This window comes from Eschrichtius robustus, chromosome 5 (assembly GCF_028021215.1).
Source record: "Eschrichtius robustus isolate mEscRob2 chromosome 5, mEscRob2.pri, whole genome shotgun sequence".
In the NCBI taxonomy this organism is placed as follows: Eukaryota; Metazoa; Chordata; class Mammalia; order Artiodactyla; family Eschrichtiidae; genus Eschrichtius; species Eschrichtius robustus.
Window position 1 is genome coordinate 27,047,994 of NC_090828.1, and position 20,863 is coordinate 27,068,856.

The following is a 20,863-nucleotide window of genomic DNA, read 5'->3' on the forward strand; positions in this document are numbered from 1 at the left end:
GTAAAGTTGCAGGATATAAAATTAATGCACAGAACTCTCTTGCATTCCTATACACTAATGATGAAAAGTCTTAAAGATAAATTAAGGAAACACTCCCATATACCATTGCAACAAGAAGAATAAAATACCTAGGAATAAACCTAACCAGGCAGACAAAAGACCTGTATGCAGAAAACTATAAGACACTGATGAAAGAAATTAAAGATGATACCAACAGATGGAGAGATATACCATGTTCTTGGATTGGAAGAATCAGTACTGTGAAAATGACTATACTACCCAACGCAATCTACAGATTCAATGCAATCCCTATCAAATTACCAATGGCATTTTTTACGGAACTAGATCAAAAAATCTAAAAATTTGTATGGAGACACGAAAGACCCTGAATAGCCAAAGCAGTCTTGAGGGAAAAAAATGGAGCTGGAGGAATCAGACTCCCTGACTTCAGACTATACTACAAAGCTACAGTAATCAAGACATTATGGTACTAGCACAAATACAGAAACATAGGTCAATGGAACAAGATAGAAAGCCTAGAGATAAACCCACACACCTATGGTCAACTAATCTATGACAAAGGAGCCAAGGATATACAATGGGGAAAGGACAGTCTCTTCAATAAGTGGTGCTGGGAAAACTGGACAGCTACATGTAAAAGAATGAAATTAGAACACTCCCTAACACCATAAACAAAAATAAACTCAAAATGGATTTGAGACCTAAATGTAAGACTGAACACTATAAAACTCTTAGAGGAAAACATAGGAAGAACGCTCTTTGACATATATCACAGCAAGATCTTTTTTGATCCACCTCCTAGAGAAATGGAAATAAAAACAAAAATAAACGAATGGGACCTAATGAAACTTCAAAGCTTTTGCACAGCAAAGGAAACCATAAACAAGACAAAAAGACAACCCTCAGAATGGGAGAAAATATTTGCAAATAAATCAACAGACAAAGGATTAATCTCCAAAATATGTAAACAGCTCATGCAGCTCAATATTAAAAAAACAAACAACCCAATCCAAAAGTGGGCAGAAGACCTAAATAGACATTTCTCCAAAGAAGACATACAGAAGACCAAGAAGCACATGAAAAGCTGCTCAACATCACTAATTATTAGAGCAATGCAAATCAAAACTTCAATGAGGTATCACCTCACACCAGTTAGAATGGGCATCATCAGGAAGTCTACAGACAGCAAATGCTGGATAGGGTGTGGAGAAAAGGGAGCCTTCTTGCACTGTTGGTGGGAATGTAAACTGATACAGCCACTATGGAGAAAAGTATGGAGGTTCCATAAAAAACCAAAAATAGAATTACCATATGATCCAGCAATCCGACTACTGGGCATATACCCAGAGAAAACCATAATTCAAAAAGACACATGCATCCCAATGTTCATTGCAGCACTATTTACAATAGCCAGGTCATGGAAGCAACCTAAATGCCCATCGACCGACGAATGGATAAAGAAGATGTGGTACATATATACAATGGAATATTACTCAGCCATAAAAAGGAATGAAATTGGGTCATTTGTTGAGACGTGGATGGATCTAGAGACTGTCATACAGAGTGAAGTCAGAAAGAGAAAAACAAATATCGTATATTAACACATGTATGTGGAACCTAGAAAAATGGTACAGATGAACTGGTTTGCAGGGCAGAAGTTGAGACACAGATGTAGAGAACAAACGTATGGACACCAAGGGGGGAAAGCCGCAAGGGGGTGGGGATGGTGGTGTGATGAATTGGGCGATTGGAATTGACATGTATACACTGATGTGTATAAAATTGATGACTAATAAGAACCTGTTGTATAAAAAAATAAAATTAAATTTAAAAATTAAAAAAAAAAAACCAAATGAAAGAAATGTACCATAGGCTGTATTTACTAAATCATGATACTTTTTCAGTCCTCTCTACTAATAGTTAAAGGTTCTTGTTGAAATCAGCTAGTAACTGCCATCTTTCCTGGTTTTAAGTAGTCGTTCGGACAAACTAATTTGAAAGTTTATAACTGGTTCAAAACCTATTAAAATTGTTTGATAGATTTAAGCACAGGTAAAAATTCATCCTTCAGTTTTTGAAGTGTACTGACATATGTGTTTTAATTAATTTTATTCATTTCACTAATGTATTTATTTTTGACAACAATCATCATTTTTTCCAAATCCTTTGTACATAACATGAGTTTTTTTCAAAAAGCACTTATTTTCACATTTGCTATCAAAATATTATATTTCCCTTGAAGGAAAGATTGTATTTATTTTTTAACATTTGCTAGAAAATGTAATACAGCTACCTTTCATCAACTCGGAGAGGTGAGAAAATGTAGAATGTTAGAGTTTTTTAAATGTATAATTGATCTTTAAGTTTAATAAGTCTTGGTACCAAATAACAAGCAAACTGTTATATGAAACAAACGATTTGGGGGATACTCCATGTCTCATTAAAATTTTTGTAAAAAATTCTATTTATGATAATATATACCATAATATACAAATATATTTAACCAGGAACCTAGAAACTGGAATATATTACAGATAAGAGAGTAATAACACTGAAGGAAAAGTAGAAAATTTTGAAGATATGTGGTCGTTGTGTCCGATGTCAAAGAGAGATACTAAAAAATATCTCTTGGTTTTGTCAGTTATAAGTTGAGACCTTAGCAAGAATGTATAGTGGCATGACAGAGAGAGAGATGAGAGTGGGTTAAGGGAATGGGAGATGAAATACAGAGGAGTCAAGATTATATTTTCAAGGCTGCTGACTGTAAAGGCTGTAATAAAATGTATGTACAAAGTCAAGGAAGGTATTTTTTTTTTAAGATGGAAGAAATGTAAGCATCTGTATTAAAATAAAGAGAAGGGAAAGAGCTAGAGATTGGAAATGTAGAGATACATACCACAAAATTATGGAGGGACCTTATGACAGGAGAAATCTACTTGTTCCTTGAAAGTGGAGTGAAAGAGATTAAAATGGTTGTAGATGCAGTTGTTTATAAAATGACTATAGCTAAATTAAAAGTAGGAAAGGGGGCTGAAGGAGTTTGGTAAAGGTTTGGATAGACATTGACAAGTAAAACACAGCCCCTTCCCTGTGTTTTCCTCTATTCCCTTCCTTATTCAGTAGCAGAGAAGCCTACCCCTGAAGAAGGATGGTATGTGGTTTCTAAGGGGTTTTTTTAATTTTGTTTTTTTAGTATCTTAACTATATTGTGAAAAGTATGTGATATTTGTAAAACTATTAAAGTATTATTTAATTGAATTTTTAATAAAATAAATACAAAGTAGTGAAATTCTATAAATTTAACAGATTATTTTACATTACTCATATTTAAGAATGTTACCATAGATTTTGAAAATTAATAGGATATACAATTTCACATTATAGTAATGTATGAAAAAGTTTTGTTTTAGGGATATCTGTATTGAAGCAGTGTGAAATTTATTTGTTTATGAACCTTTTGACTCTGGGAGTAAAATGGCAAATAAGGCCTAGTTTTATTTCTTGTATCTTTCTTTTTTTCCAATATTATTGTTATTTTTTTTCTTTACATATCGTTTTATATGAACGAAACATCTTTCAAACTTAAAGCTTTTCAGGAGTAAGGACTTAGTCTAATTAATGTTATTCAAGCTTGACACTTAACCACAAAGCACTTTCTGAAGGTATCCTATTAAGCATATAAATAGTATTCATTTTATGTATTTAAGTAAATGTGAAGGTAAGAAAATTCATCATTTGAGCAAGAATTTTTAAAATTCTGGTAAAATGTACATACCATTTTAACCATTTTTAAGTTTAGTGGCATTAAGTAATTCACATTTTTGTCAATAGTTGCCATCATCCATCTCCAGATCTTTTTTCATCTTCCTGAATTGAAACCCTATATCCATTACATAATACCTCCACATTCTTCCTTCTTCCCAGTTCTTAGCAACCACCATTCTACTTTATATCTCTATGAATTCGACTACTCTAGGTACCTCATATAAGTGAAATCATACAGTATTTATCCTTTTGTGACTGCCTTATTTCACTTAGCATAAAGTTGTCAAGGTTCATCCATATTGTAGCTTGTGTCAGCATTCCCTTTTTAAAGGAATAAAATTCTGTTTTATGTATAGTCCTTTTTTTAAACTTTAAATCAGTTTATTGACATAGTAACACAACACACTTGCCTCCCTGACCCCCCCCATCTCCCTCACCCAATCTAGATCACTCCCATTTCCTTCTCCCTTAGAACAAGCTGTTCAGTGAAAACAGAAAAGGGCAGACCACTTCTGCATCCGCAGTCCCATGCCCAAGCCCTGTGGAGCAGGTCTCAGGCACTACTCAGAACCTGTTAGGGAGGGAGGGGGAAAGTTAGCACTAGACTCAGCTAGGCAGAGGCATCCAGTCCCTAAGAACAGATTCCCCCACAGCGCCCAGGCCCTGAGTTGCTATTTTATTTGGACCAATTTTGTTTATCCATTGATCCTTGTATGAACATTTGGGTTGCTTCCTCCACCTTTTGGCTAGTGTGAATAATGCTTCTATGAACGTGGGTATACAAATATTTGTTGGAGTTACAGCTTTTTATTTTTGGGGTATGTACCCAGAAGGGGAATTGGGGGATTGAATAAGAGATTTTTAATTGTTTACTTAGAAAATGAGAAATTATTGAATGTCGTTAATGATATTTCTAAGCCAAAAGCTAAAAAAAAGCAAGAACCCAGAAAAGTAAACAAAGCACAGCAATCTACTTTGTCTGAGGGCAAATTCTGTCAAAATTAAGTTGAGGTTTTGATAGCTTTCTGGGGAAAGAGAAAAATCAGAGCCAAATCCAGGAAAATCAAGTGAAGTTTTAATAGCTTATGGGGTTAGAGGATGATAAATCAAAGCCCATGGCCTTGCCTATAGTAGGGCGATAAAATGAAATCCTGCCTGTATTTAGCTGAGATCACCTTCCTCCAGGAGCTACACCTTCACAGTAAATGTAAATAAGAAAGAAAACTGATTTCCTTTCCCGAACCCTCCTACACTGTTGGTGGGAATATAAATTGGTGCAGCCACTATGGAAAACAGTATGGAGATTCCTTAAAAAACTAAAAATAGAGTTGCCATATAATCCAGCAATCCCACTCCTGGGCATATATCCAGAGAAAAACTCTAATCTTAAAAGATTCATGCACCCCAGCATTCATAGCAGCACTATTTACAATACATGTAATACAAATACAAGCCAAAACACGGAAGCAACTTAAATGCCCATCAGTAGACAAATGGATATGTTTAAAATAGCCAGGACATGGAAGCAACCTAAGTGTCCACCAACAGATGAATGGATAAAGAAGATGTGGCATGTGTATACAATGGAATATTACTCAGCCATAAAAAGAAACAAAATTGAGTTATTTGTGGTGAGGTGGATGAACCTAGAGTCTGTCATATAGAGTGAAGTAAGTCAGAAGGAGAAAAACAAATACCGTATGCTAACACATATATATGGAATCTAAAAAAAAAAAAAAAAAATGGTTATGAAGAACCTAGGGGCAAGATGGGAATCAAGACACAGACCTACTAGAGAATGGACTTGGGATACGGGGAGGGGGAAGGGTAAGCTGGGACAAAGTGAGAGAGTGGCATGGACATATATACACTACCAAACATAAAATAGATAGCTAGTGGGAAGCAGCCGCATAGCACAGGGAGATCAGCTCGGTGCTTTGTGACCACCTAGAGGGGTGGGATAGGGAGAGTGGGAAGGAGGGAGACACAAAAGGGAAGAGATATGGGGACATATGTATATGTATAACTGATTCCCTTTGTTATAAAGCAGAAACTAACACACCATTGTAAAGCAATTATACTCCAATAGAGATGTTAAAAAAAAAAATAGACGAATGGATAAAGAAGATGTTGTATGTATGTGTGTGTGTGTGTGTGTGTGTGTGTGTATATATATATATATATATATATATACACACACACACACACACAGTGGAATGCTACTCAGCCATTAAAGAATGAAATAATGCTATTTACGGCAACATGGATGGACCTAGAGATTATCATACTAAGTGAAGTAAGTCAGACAGAAAGACAAATACCATATGTCATCACTTTTATGTGGGATCTAAAATATGATACAAATGAACTTATTTACAAAACAGAAGCAGACTCACAAACACAGAAAACAAACTTATGGTTACCAAAGGGGAAAGGGGTGGGAAAGAGCTAAATTAGGAGTTTGGGATTAGTAGATACAAACTACTATATATAAAATAGATAAACAACAAGATCCTACTGTATAGCCCAGGGAACTATATTCAATATCCTGTAATAAACCATAATAGAAAAGAATATGGAAAAGATTATATATGCATATTCTTTTTCATATCCTTTGCTGTACACCAGAAACTAACACAACATTGTAAATCAACTATACTTCAATTAAAAAAAAAACTGTTTCCCTTTTCCCATTCCTGGGGCACCATGGGGAGAGTTGCATTGGTGCTGAGCACAGCAGAAGATAGAATTAAAAAAAGCAAACCTACTTTGAGATAGTGTGACCATGGTGGGGACTTTGACATGGATTTTCAGTCCAAATTTGCATCAATGAGTCATCCAAGGAATGCCTAGTTTAAAATGGTTCTAGAATGGATGACACTGCAAGATAGATGGCAGAGGCAAATGCAGATTCTCTCTAGAGGAAGGCACCTTCTTTCTTAGGCCCAGGAAATCCTCATGAATAATTTTTCAAGAGCAGTGATCAGCACACAGTCAAATATAATCAAACATGAGGACACAGGGCAATGACAGTAAGAATAAGGAGAAAATAACAGCAAAAACAGATCATAAAGTTTTCAGATATCCGAATTATCAAATGCTGATTATTTAAAAAACAGTGCTTATTCTGATTTTAGAAATAAAAGAGGCTTAAAAATAACCTGCAGGGAAGAATCAATAAAAGTGACTAGCACATTTGAAAAAGGTCCAAATAAAACTTCTGAAAAATACTGAAATTAAAAACCAAGTGAGTTTGGCAGCACTGTGGACACAATTGGAGACAGAATTCGTAATGTAAAAGATAGAAGAAAAGTTCCAGAATGTAGGAAAAGAGACAAAACAATGGAAAATACAAGAGTCATTTAAAAATGTGGAGAACATGGACTTCCCTGGTGGTCCCGTGGTTAAGACTCCATGCTTCCACTGCAGGGGGCATGGGTTCAATTCCTGGTCAGGGAACGAAAATCCCACATGCCACCAGGTGCAGCCAAAAAAAAAAAAAAAATGTGGAGAATATATTGAGCAGGTCTAATATGAGACTTAATTAGAGCCCTGGAAGATGAGATAGAGACTGGAGCAGAAGCAATAGTTGAGGAGGTATTGGATGAAAAGTTACCTGATCTGATGAAAGACATCAAATTCAGGAAGTCAAACACAGATTCCTGAGCAGGATGAATAAAAAGAAATATACCCCTAGAAATAGAGAGGAAATGTGGGGAAAAAAACAAAAACAGAAACAAATGGAATATCTAAAAGCAACAGTCGGGGCAGGAAAGGAGGAAGACATTACCTTAATTGAAGCCAGAGTTCAGCTGACAGCTGACTTCTCAAGAGTAATAATAGGAGCCAGAGTACAGTGAAATGATATCTTCATTGTGTTGAAAGAAAATAACTGTCTATCTAGAAATTCTATACCCAGAGGAAATATCTTTCAAGTCTGACCTTGAAACACAAATGTTTTCAGACAAAGCAAAACTGAGAGTTTGTCACCAGTAGACTCTAATTAATGATAACCATCAAGAGAGTGTTTCAGGCAGTGGAAAGTGATGATCCTTTTGAGAGAGGCAAGAAGGGATGAAGAACAAATAAAATGGTAATAACTATATGGTTATATGTGAACAAACAGTAGAAAATATGTCTAGTAGGGTTAAAAAAATTCCATGGCAACAGCAGCATATAGGTCAGGAGGAAGGTAAATGGATTTAAATTGTTCTCAGGAGGCTGGTAAAAGTACAGAAGTTCCTTGACTCACAATGGTCAGACTTACAGTTTTTCAACTTTATGATTGTGCGAAAGTGATATGCGTTCAGTAGAAACTGTATGTCAAATTTTGAATTTGGATCTTTTCCTGGTCTAGTGATATGTGGCATGATAATCTCTTGTGATGCTGGGCAGTGGCAACAAGCTGCAGCTCCCAGGCAGCTGCAGAATCATGAGGGTAAACAGCCAATATGCTTACTTTCTGCACCTATGCAACTATTCCATTTTTCACTTTCAGTACAGTATTCAATAAATTACATGAGGTATTCAACATTTTATTATAAAATAGGCTTTGTGTTAGGTGATTTTACCTCACTGTAGGCTAATATCAGTATCCTGAGCATGTTTAAGGTAATCTAGGCTAAGCTATGATGTTTGGGATTATATGCATTTTTGACTTAAAATATTTTCAATTTACAATGGTTTATCAGGATGTAACCCCATCGTAAGTTGAGAAAGATCTGTACTGATTTAACTTTTGATGTTTCTACATTAAGTATGATGGAGAGGTCCACATGCGGCAGGGGTTTCTTAGGTGCTGATAATGTTCCTTTTCTTGACCTGAGTGGTAATTATGGGACAGTGGAGGAGTAGGTGAGGTATTGCTTCCTATTTACAAGTTACACATGCCTTCTCAAAAGATAAATGTTTTATGTACTTAACTATAGGTATCTTATATTTTACAATAAAAGAGTTAAAATAAGGTAAAAATTGTACACTTCAAAAAGGATAAATAGAAAACACATTGTTTAGTCCCACGTTGTTAAAATTATAACCATAAAATACCAAAATTTTAAGGTAGAAGTAGGAATGTGATATTTAATTCGTTGAAAGTGAAACAAAGAGAATTAAATCTCATTTCAATGTTACCTTAAAATTTGGTGGTAAAGACTGATCCAGTTATTGGTTTCATTATGGTATCTAAATATTGATATTCTCTTGCTTCTAAAAATTTTTTAAAACCTTAACCAACATTTGACAATCATTAAGTCTACACTCTAACCCAGTTTCTACAATTCTGTCATCTTAAATGGCACATGTTTTATCTACTAAAATGTAGTATATCACTCAACAGGTCATCAACTAAGAGTTTTAAGTATGTCTTGCAGTAAACATACCAGCTACTGGGAGACAGTATATAATATATATTAAAATTGTGGATATATTTCTTTCAAATCCTGGGCAGGGTACTGGTCATTGATTTAGAACTATTCTTACTCTTTTAAAGAAGTACTTCAAAGTGGCCTGAGTTACGATCAGTATTTGAGGGCATATGTAGAGCCTTATAGGCCAGCTACTACTGAAGACACCTGTCACATAGGTACTAGGAGTCACTGAGGTACCATCTATTTTTCCATCATATCTCTTGGGAAGATAAAAAGTTGCTGACTTGTTTTTGGTCTACCTAATTTGTTTGGGACTCTGTAATTAAACCAAGTACTCTTAAACCCAGGTAAACACACTGTTGGATTTTATTCTCATTACACTAAGCATACCTTCTCAAAAGACCATCTTGGGACATTTAATCTCCTTCTTCCCCTCCAGAAGGTTTTAACTTTTGTTAATTCTTAATTATAGTGGTTTTTAATTTAGTGGTTTGTGGGTTACTTGAGATTTTGGAAGTATACCCTTTTTACATGTACTTTTTGTTTTGACATTTTGCGACCTTGGGCAAGTCAGTTAATCTCTTTACATCTCACTTTTTTTTAATCTTAAATTTACTGGAATACAAATATTTTCTAAAGTAGTTTCTAATGCTAATATTCTTCAACTAAATGCTTATTTGTAAGGAATTCCATTTTTTCAAACAAATTAAAAATAAAAGCAAAAAGGTCTCAATACAGTCTAAAATGTATATCTTTTTGCAACATCACTAATGTGCTTTGCTTTTGATGTTTTATGTTAGCTTAAATCTAGAGATTTAGTGAATAAAGAGAAATTACTATACTCAACATATCTTAGTAACTTTAAAAGATAATCTAGAAGTTATTATGGAAAGAAGTACCCACGACAGTAGGAGGAATGATAATTCTATTCAAATGTCAAAAACTTTCAAATAAGCCATTTGGGAAGAATTGTTTAAGTAAAATTTATTACACATTGCCTTTCTTGGATGATACTGAACTTAATTTTTTCTTTGATAACTCAAGCTCATCACTATGACCACATCCTCAGAGGCTATTGAGATTAATAATTGTTTATCTATAAAAGAATTCACTTAATAGTCAACAAATACCTACTGAGTGATGGCAGTGTGCCAGGCTTTGGATTGGATAGGGATATGATGTTGAACAAAACCAGGTGTGATCTCTGACCTTATGGTATAGAGTCTAATTGGGTAAAAATGACATCAACCGAATAATCACACAAATAAATGTGAAATTTAAAATCCTGATCAAATGCTATGAAGGAAACTCACTGCACTGTTAAAATTGTTTTGGAATCAGATGGGTCTGAGATCAGTCCTAACTCTGCAACTTGGTAGCATTGTGATTTTAGGCAACTTTCTAAATCCCAGTTGAAATGAGACTAGTTCGCTTCCTGGGTTGTTGTGAGGATCAAATGAGATGACAAGTGTGATACAATTTTGTTATTTTTTTTTACTTGTTTATTATCTGTCTTCCTGGATGAGAATGTAAGCTCCATGAGAGTAGGAATTTTTTTGGTCTGTCTTATTAACTGCTATATTCCTAGCATCTAGATCAGTGAGTCATAACATGGACACGAATAAATATTTTTTGAATGAATGGAATGACTTTTAAGATTTCTTTCAGGTAATCAGCATTCCAAAAAAAATATTTTGTACTTATTTGCTTTTTCTCTCCCATAGTCAGATTGGTATTTCAGTTGTTGGTCTCATGGCTGTCTCCTGCAATTCTGCTTCCTCTCATCAAATTTAACTCTGGCCTAGAAAATCAGATAACCAAAGTTAGAGTGGTAGAAGTACCTGTACTATAATAAGAGACATTCTGTAGTAAGAGAGAAGGCCCCTCTCTTAACAGTAACAGGAGTGAGCTTTCATACATGGACTTACTAAGATCTTTTTTGGTTATTTAGAAGGGTTTTGCAATTTCAGCTGTATTCTGTATATTTGGACTTACCAGATAAGTAAACTCATAAGTGCTTCTAATAAAGCATTCTCATTCTAGCTTTATATCACATTATATCATAAGTTTTGTATATAGTTAGGTTGGAAGAAATTTAAATTTTGAATTTTTAAAGTTTGGTTACCTATTCTATGTATTAATTTTTAGTGGACCATGTAGAACTTAATGCTTGATATAATTTTTAAAAAATATTTAAGGTAATTTTTATAATATCCTAATGATCTTTTTCTTTCAATGTCTAAAGTAAATTCACTTGGTTAATTATTTTTCAGGGCAGCTGTTTTGTCCACTTTTTATTCATTGATTCCCAACCCCCATCTCTTATTTAATGGCAGTATCTCCCAGAACTCAGAATTGTTTTCTTAGCTTTATTAATCTTGGCAGCAGGGTTTAAGATGAATCACCAGGAACTGAGCAGCTGAAAAGATTGAGTCTTCAAACAAATGAAGCATTACATTTTACCATCATAGAGACAGTTATTGGTTTTTAGATCTCATACTCTAAAATGAAGATAAAATGTTGTAAATACATCCTTATTTACCCCATGGGGTATTATCTCTGGGAAAGTGAATTTCTACTTGAAATAATGGCTAGATTTTTGTTGTTGTTTGTTTTTGCTTTAATGAGTCCCAGAATATGATATGAAATTAAATTCCAATTAATCATTGTCATGCTATTTAATTCCACTGATGATAATTATCTCACGAAATGCAACGATTCTTTCTAATTGGGCATCACAATTGAAAAACTGCTGCTAAACTGGTAAACTAATAACATATAATGTAATTCTTTTACCCTCATAATATTTTCAAGAGTCACTTCTCAGTTACGAGAAAACATTTTTAGCAGCAAATTCCAGGCTGAAGTTTTCAACATAATTTTGGGTTTCTATGAGTGTCATTAACTATTGTATTAGTTAGATGTACAACATCAATAAGGAACTAAAACTTCTCCTGCTGTGTTTTTAAAATAATACCAGTAGGAATTATTTTCTTTTGTAAAAACTTTACTTTTACCTTTTAACCTCTATTAATATAAGTCTAAAACTTAATGTTATAGGAAATTTTTAAATAAATTGTGATACAACCACTGGAAGGCATATCATATAACTATTAAAAAATTATGTGTATAGAAGGGATGTAGTCATATAGGAACATACTTCCTTTGGAATGTTAGGTGGAAAAATCAGGATACCAAAATCATTGTACAGTATGATTTCATAGGAAAAAAAAAGATTTGAAGGATAAAAATTAAATTTTTTATTAAAGCTATATTTATGTTTAGATGATGAGATTTTGAAAAATATTTTAGCTTTTATTTTTTCAACTTTTTTCTATTTGCAAATTTTCCTTTAAAATGAAAAATAATAATTAGTAAAATAGTCTCAATTTCAAACTGTATCTTATATGTCAGAAAAACAGCTCACAGATTATATTGAAGAATCTGAACTGTACTCCCAAACTATAGATTAGCTAGAAATGTTTGACAAATTTTATGTCACAATACTCAGAAAAATATAGCTATCATATTGGCTTCCTCGTCCCTTTGCCTTTATACTTTATAATTTTGAGTCCCACTTGAAATTAAGAGCCAGAGATAAGAATGGCAGATAACACTGCAATAGTCGGTCTCTTTTTCTCTCAACCTTTATTATGAAAAGCTTTAACATATAGAAAGCATAGCAAAGTGAATCAACTTATTCCCAGCTTTAACAGTTGTCAAGATTTTGCTACTCATTTCAGCTATTTCCCTTCCTGACACATTTTTTTCCTATGCTTTTAAAAAATAAATTCTATTGCTTGTTATTTTAACTGTAAATACTTCTGTATATTTCTCTGATAAGCTTTTTTTCAACATACCCACCATGTTGTTATCATCTGCTTTTTAAAATTATTCTTGTAATATTAGTCATAATTTATCACTATCATGAAATTCTCTATATTCATATTTTCCCAGTTGTCTCGAAATCATCTTTTTATGATTTTGTTAGAATAATTTGTTATTCTAACAAATTTGTTTGTTAGAATTTTGTTAGGATAATTTGTTAGAATCAGGACCCAAACAAAATCCATATTACATTTGGTTGTTATGTTACATTTTAAAATGTAAATATTAGAAATTCCTAATGCCAAAAAAAAAGACTGTAATTTTGGATGACATTTTTGTTTTCTTCTTATAAAATTATATAAGTTCATTGTATGAAAAGTTAAAAATTCATAAAATACTAAGAAGAAAGTGGAAATCACTTATATTGCTCAGAGTATATTTCCTTCCTATCATTTTTTACATTATTTTCATAGTTGAGATCTACTGGAAGCAGTTTTATATCTTATTTCAAAGTATATCTGAAGCTTTCTATACTTAAAATATTTTTTTTCCATTTTAATGGCTGCATTAAGAAGTACCTTAATTTTTTAGAACAGGTAAGTACCTTAATTTTTTTAGGGGCCATATCTAATTTAGAATGCCATTTTACAGTGTACTCCAACACATTTTCTTGTTGCTACAGTTGAAGAGACTCGTATTTTTAAGTAAGGGGTCTAATTTTCCTACTTAATTCCTAGAGTAGGGGAAATGGGCTGGTCAATGCACTGTTTTCTCTATATGTAGCAGATAATGCCTGGATCTTGGTCCACTGGCCATTTGAGAGAGATGTTTGTTTTTGGCATGTGGAGGACAAGTAATGCCCCTAGTGGGCCATTTTAGTAAGTTTATATAAAGTCCAATTTTATATAATTTCTTTAAAATATCATTGAATATATCTGAGTATATGATGCATTCATTTCTCCAAACATTATCAAGGGAAAGAAAGGTATTAAATTCAACTATTGGCAGGACTTTGGGCATCAGGGAAAGTTTGGAAAAGGTTGCACCTACCTTAGCTGCTATAGGTTGAAGTCATCAAAGAACTCCAAAAGATCAAAGTAGACTTGAAATAGACATTATATGTTACGTAAAAATAGTGATTCTTAGGTGTGTACTTTTATGAATATATCAGTTTCGTAGGGGTGTTATAACAAATCACCACTAAGTGTGTGGCTTAATGTAACAGATATTTATTCTTTCACAGTTCTGGAGGCTAGATGTTCTTAAAATCAAGGTGTCAGGCAGGGCCATGCTCTCTCTGAAGGTTTCTGGGAAGAATCCATCCTTGCCTTTTCCTGGCTTCTGGCAGTTCCTGGCAGTCCTTGGCGTTTTTGGCTTCTCTCCTCTGTCTTCACATGGCATTATTCCCTGGGTGGATCTCTTCCTTAATTCTGTGTCTCTTCTTATAAAGACATCAGTGATTGGATATAGGACCCACCCTAATCCAGTATATGACCTCATTTTACCTAATTGCATCTGCAAAGACTGTATTTCCAAGTAAGGTCACAATCTGAGGTTCCTGGTAGCTGTAAATATTGTGAGGACACTGTTCAGCCCAGTATGACAGGCATGGGTATTTGTGTATATGAGTAGATTGGGAACTGGGGGGCTATCATAAGTTCTTAGATAATACACATTCTAATTCTCTTCTCCGTTGTTGATTTCTGCTTTTTCTTAAGTGTGTTTAGTATAAGAATACACGAATGTGGAGGAAATGTTGAAAACAGTACTAAAACAGTAATTTAAAATTCTGTGTTGAATAATTATTCTCTGCTGCTGCTCCTTGAGATTAAAAGATAAAAACAATTTCATGAAGCCTTGTCTATGTTTTTATGGTTTTAGCATCCTAAATTTAGAACCAGGACCCAAAGTTTCTTATTTACTAAAAGCATTTGAGCAGAACATTATAATGATTATTCCAGTCCTTCTAAGAAAATAATTTGGCTTAGGCAAAAGGTTATGAAATACTTGAAAATTTTACTAAAAATTCTAGAGATAAATTCTAAAAATTCTATGAGGTAAAATAAGGTACATCATATCTTACTATCAGAAACTAACTTTTGTAAACCAAAGTTAGAGATTTAGAATGGAACTCAAGTCAGTGTAAATATGTAACTTATTTTTCTGAAAGGTCTCTTGTAGCCTTCTGTTTAGAGCTTCTTTTGGGTCTTAAACTAGAATGTTCCATGTTTACTCATTCACTAAACTAATTATTTAGGTGTAGTTTGTGGTGTCATACATGCACTATGCAAAGCACTGAGCTGGAGTGGGTAAATCTGCAAATATATATGTTTATATTTCTCCATTCATTCAATAAATATTTATTGAGCACTTGCTGTATGCAAGGTACAATATCAGGAACTTCTGATACAAAGTTAAACAAAACAGACACAGTCTTTGTACTACTTACAGTCTTAGAAAAGGAGAAGGACATTAATCAGATAATAATACAAATAAATGTAAACTTATCACCATGAAAAATACTATGAAGAAAAGGTGAATGGTACTATCAGAGCCCATAAGGGAATTTGACTTAGTCTTTGGAGGGGCTATGCAAGGGCTCAAAGACTTAACTGAGGAAATGACTTTTGAACGAGAGCCAGATGATTATTGGAAATTATGTAAGTGAAGGAGGATGTGAGAAAATTCCAGGAAGCAGAAATTATATATAATAGTGAGTAGTGAGTGCGAGTTATTTGAAATGAAAGGAGGCAGTGCCGCTGGAACACAGGGAACCGGACGGAGTGTGATGCCTGGTGCAGCAGGAGAGCCAGCGGCAGGGGCCAGACCAATTTCCCTATACTGGTCTGGCCAGTAGTACATACTCAATTTTATTTATATGTAGTCACCAAATTCCATATTTTATTTTGGTTTCACCAACATAAGCCATTCGGGTACCTTTATTTCTGGTTTCTTATTACTATGTAAAGTGTTCTTGAATTACTTGCTTTATCTACAGGATAATAGAATATCTTATAGCAGCCGTAAATATTCAAAACCAATGATACTGCTATAGAAAAACCATATCTTATGTTTACCATTAAACACTGATTCTACTTGAACCAAATAGCACATTTAGAATTCATATGTTGATTAGCAATATCACGTACAGCAGTTTCACTTGTTGATCTTAGAATGCTAAGTTGACTAGCTTTCGTCTTATATAAATAAGGTTGAAACTGGTATATTATAGTGCCCAAAAAAGCTGAATATTTTATATATAATATACTGGTATAAATGAAGTTAAATTTATGTGGTGACAAGCATTAACTTCCTCCTGATGTTCTGATGTTTTAAAATATTTAAATAAATGTTTAAAAATTAATATGAAGAATGATTATAAAATTATGCTTATTTCATGTGTAGTTTATGTGATCTGTTTTAATATTTTATAGTTTGTGGCTTCTGTGTCGTCAGAAGTTTAAAAAGATTCTTAAAATGTAGTCGGATTGCATCTTTGTTTCAAAATTCACTGAAACAATATGTAATGCTTATGTAAGAGCAGCTAATGATGTAGTGATGAGATTTTAGCCCTTTTAAAACCTGTAATCCTGTATAATTTCACCCTTATTCAAAAAGAATTTGATGTAAATAGTTTCAACACTGTGTAATATTCATGAATTATTGATTTACAGTGAACATTTACATTGTACTAGTGAACTCATGTAAGCATCTCTAACCTATGGGATATTTGTTTTGCAGGAGAAAATAGAAATTCTGTATTCACAACTTGAAATGTAATTTCCGATTAATATTAATTCATTCATCGATTGTTACCACAAAATTGGCTAAAATTAATACTCTTCTGTCATAATAGATCAAGGCGATTTACATTTAGTTTTCTTTGTCTTTTTTGTTTGTTTGTTTTGTTTTATTCCCTCCACTCCCCATTTATTTCATGGCATATCAGTGCTTCAGAGAATTTAGATGAGCTCTCTTCCTCCAGTAGCTGTTTACTTAACCAGAAGCACAGTAAGAAAAGGAGAAAAGACAGGACAAGATTGAAATCTCCATCCTTGACTATCATGAGTACAGCAGCTCGAACAAGGCCACTTCAGAGTTTCCACAAACGAAAACTCTACAGATTGAGCCCTACTTTTTACTGGACTCCGCAGGTAAGGTCGCCTTTGGGAAAACATGAACAAAGATTTTACTGTCAATATATTTCACAAGTGAGAGGATATGAATTGTACACAGTTGTTTAGAATAAGTGTGATTTAATAATTTTTTAAACATAGCAGTGTATTCTGAAACTTCTCACATTTCCATTTTTTTAAATCACTATTATGCTTAAACTAGTTTGAAAGAAATGTACATATCAAGTTGATTTTAAAATTTTACTGGTAAGGGTAACAAGGAAAACACAAGTGTATTATATATTTGCCTTTTTCTTAATAAAGAAAAAAGTAACAATCTGCAGGGCTGTCAGTTATTTTGGAGGAAATTACATTGCTCCCCTTTTATGTTTGGTATTTGTTAAACCTGGTGAGCGCTCCTTTTTCATATAAGCAATGAAGTTTTAGATGACCATGGTTACCCTTTTTGCAAATAAAATATGCTTCATTAAAAGTGTTCATTTTGAAAAGCATATTTTTCATTTGTTAACAACATGTTAGGTTTACATCTTTCAGTGCATATCTAAATAAGCTGTGATGGAGGGAAAAATAAGTTATCTCTAGTTCTCATGGTATAATGTGCTTTTTTTCTATTATATTTTAAATAATATGTCAAAGGAAAGAAATTATCCTTGATTTAATATTGTTTTTGATAATTACTACATTAACTATTTTTAAATATATTTCTATAAAAAATCAAGATGCTTTGTTTCATTAGGAACCAATTTCAAATTTGGTTTTATAGGATCCTTTTATAAATAGGAACGTGAATTCTGACAAACTAATTTTTATTAATAGATTGATTTTTGCCATTTAGTAGTTCAGGTATTAGTAGTATGCTTTCCCAAGTCGAAATTTTTAAGAAAGTTTTATTTCAGAATTTTAAGAAATTTTACATATTTAATTAACCTAATAGGAAAATATTTTATTTAAAGTTTTTATATAAGAAATTATATTTTATTTAATAATTTTTATTTAAAGTTGCTACAAGCAATAGAGAAATAATATATTTGAAAATGATTTCATAATTTCTAGTTATAAATAGAATTGTCTATCAAAAATATTTCACATATGAATATGCCTTAATATTCTGACTGGAAGGAATCTATCTGAATAATTTAGGGGATTTGCTCAATATTACTAAAGAACTGCATATGCCTTGATAATATAAAGATTGGCCTGGAAAAGTGTGAACAAATTTAAAACTGTCAGCAAACAAAGGAAGAAACAAGTCTAACATTGTTACTAGTAGACCATATAATTTATCATATTCCAGTCATAATGCTAAGCATTTTCAGTACATTATTTTATTTAGTCCTCAAATGTAAAACTATGAGGCATTATCAATCCCACCTTTAGATGCAGAAATTGAAGTTTAGGGAGATTAAGTAAATTTCCCAAGGTCATACAGCTAGTAAACAGTAAGTCTGATTCCAAAGCCCATGTCCTTATCCATTAGTACATTGATAACAACAAAAATAAACCAAATCTTTTTTTAATCAATATTTTTTATTGAAGTTGATCTACAGTATTGTGTTAATTTCTGCTGTACAGCAAAGTGATTCAGTTATACATATATATACATTCTTTTTTTAAATATTCTTTTCCATTATGGTTGTCATAAGATATTAAATATAGTTCTCTGTGCTATATATTAGGACCTTGTTGTTTATCCGTTCTCTATATAATAGCTTACATCTGCTAACCCCAACCTCCCACTCCATCCCTCCCCCAACCCCCTCCCCCTTGGCAACCACCAGTCTATTCTCTATGTCCATGATTCCATTTCTGTTTTCATAGATAGGTTCATTTGTGTCATATTTTAGATTCCACATGTAAGTGATATCATATGGTACTTGTCTTTCTCTTTCTGACTTACTTCACTTAGTATGATTATCTCTAGTTGCATCCATGTTGCTGCAAATGGCATTATTTCATTCTTTTTAATGGCTGAGTAGTATTCCATTGTATATATGTACCACATCTTCTTTATCCATTCATCTGTTGACAGATATTTAGGTTGTTTCCATGTCTTGGCTATTGTGAATAGCGCTGCTGTGAACACAAGGGTGCATGTATCTTTTTGAATTATAGCTTTGTCTGGATATATGCCCATGAGTGGGATTACTGGATCATATGGTAATTCTATTTTTGGTTTTCTGAGGAACCTCCATACTGTTTTCCACAGTGGCTATACCAAATCTTTTATGTGCTTGAAATCAGTAAAGACTGTATATTTGGGAATTGGGGAAGGGGCTTTGTCTGGTTAGAGGCATTAAGAAATGCACCATAAAAGATGGGTTTTGAAAGATAAACAGAATATTGAAAGGGTTTAGGGGGAGATAAAAAAAAAGCACTTTAGTCATTGTAACAGAGGTGGAAAAAATGATGGAGAACAGCAAATGGCTCCACTCCCAACTTATCCCCCAAATTTCCAGGGTAATAGTTATTTACCTTTCTAAATTTAATAAATGTCATTTCTCTCAGGAAGCCTTCCTTGATATTCCCACTATGGGGGTATATAATGATGTAGCACCCTGTGTTATAATAATAATCCATTATTTTATAATAATCTTCCATTTATTTTTCTGTCTTCTCATTACATTGTAAGTTTTTTGAGAACAGGAACTGTATATTTCTGAACCTACAGGGTCTTGTACAGTAACTGTCCAATAGTATATGCTCAATAAATAATTAATAGTGAAAGAATTATTGTAGTGGAATGTAGAAAGATATTTAAAAGGCAATGGAGAGTGAGAATTTGTGTGTGTGTGTGTGTGTGTTTCCTTGATTTGCTTTGTGAAAGGGTCTAGAACAGTAATGTCTAATAGAACTTTCTGTAATGATGGAAATGCCCTATAAATATCTGTGGTAGCTACTAAATACATGTAACTATTGAGCACATGAAATGTGACTAGTGCAGCTGAGGAACTGAATTTTTATTTTTATTAATTTTGATTTAAATGGCCACATTTGGATAATGGCTACCAAATTGGATATGACAAGTCTAGACTCAAACTTACTGTGATAGCAGTGAGAACACGTGGCACTCATTCTTGTTTTCTAATACTATTCCTTACTGAAAGGAAATATAGATCTTTGGAGAAGTGGCTGATCTCCAGGGTTGGGGAAGAGGGGCTATAAAATGGGCCTGGAACGTCTTATTGTTACCAGAAGGCAAGGAAGTGTTTAAAAAAATGAAGGGGGCATGTCAAAAAAAAAACAACCCAAGAGCTTGTTTGAAGAGGCTTCCACTGGCCGAATCTGGGGCTCTTTGAGCATCGAAATAGCTAAGGACAGTAATGAACCCAGTGAAAAGATAGGTAGCCGTGAATGTTTCCTGATGAGAGAGAGAGAGAGAGATTAAAAGGGGAAAGGGAAGACTTTTGCATAGAGTAGGATACAGATTAATAAATGTGGAGTGAGCAGTCAAATTAGAGAATCATTGCAATAATCATAGTAAAGATTGACTGGGTAAGAATCATCAATGCATGAAAAGTCTGGGGTCAGGATTGAGGAAAAGTTTGATGAGGAGCAGGATATTGATATTGTCTTAACTATATGGTAGAGAACCAGACAATAATCTTGCCTGAGTGATCAAAACTAACATAGCCTATGTCTGTTCAGAGAAGGGAACAGCTGAGAACAGTGACCTCCGGGTCCCAGGGTCCCTGTGGCACAGGCCATGCTGTGCAGGGGCTGGAGGAGAGGGCCTTAGTTGTGTGAGTT

At 33.5% G+C, this 20,863-nt stretch overlaps 1 protein-coding gene across 6 annotated transcripts in view; it reads left to right on the forward strand.

The window, feature by feature from the left end:
* KANSL1L (KAT8 regulatory NSL complex subunit 1 like) overlaps positions 1–20,863 on the forward strand; it is a 156,045-nt gene that overhangs the window by 75,336 nt on the left and 59,846 nt on the right. For all 6 annotated transcript variants that reach the window (XR_011074126.1, XM_068544540.1, XM_068544539.1 and 3 more), the window contains exon 6: positions 16,930–17,134. Coding sequence is in view for 5 of the 6 variants with exons in the window: in XM_068544540.1 (XP_068400641.1) it covers positions 16,930–17,134 (205 nt within the window). In the remaining variant the exon portion in view is untranslated. The remainder of the gene's footprint in view (positions 1–16,929; positions 17,135–20,863) is intronic.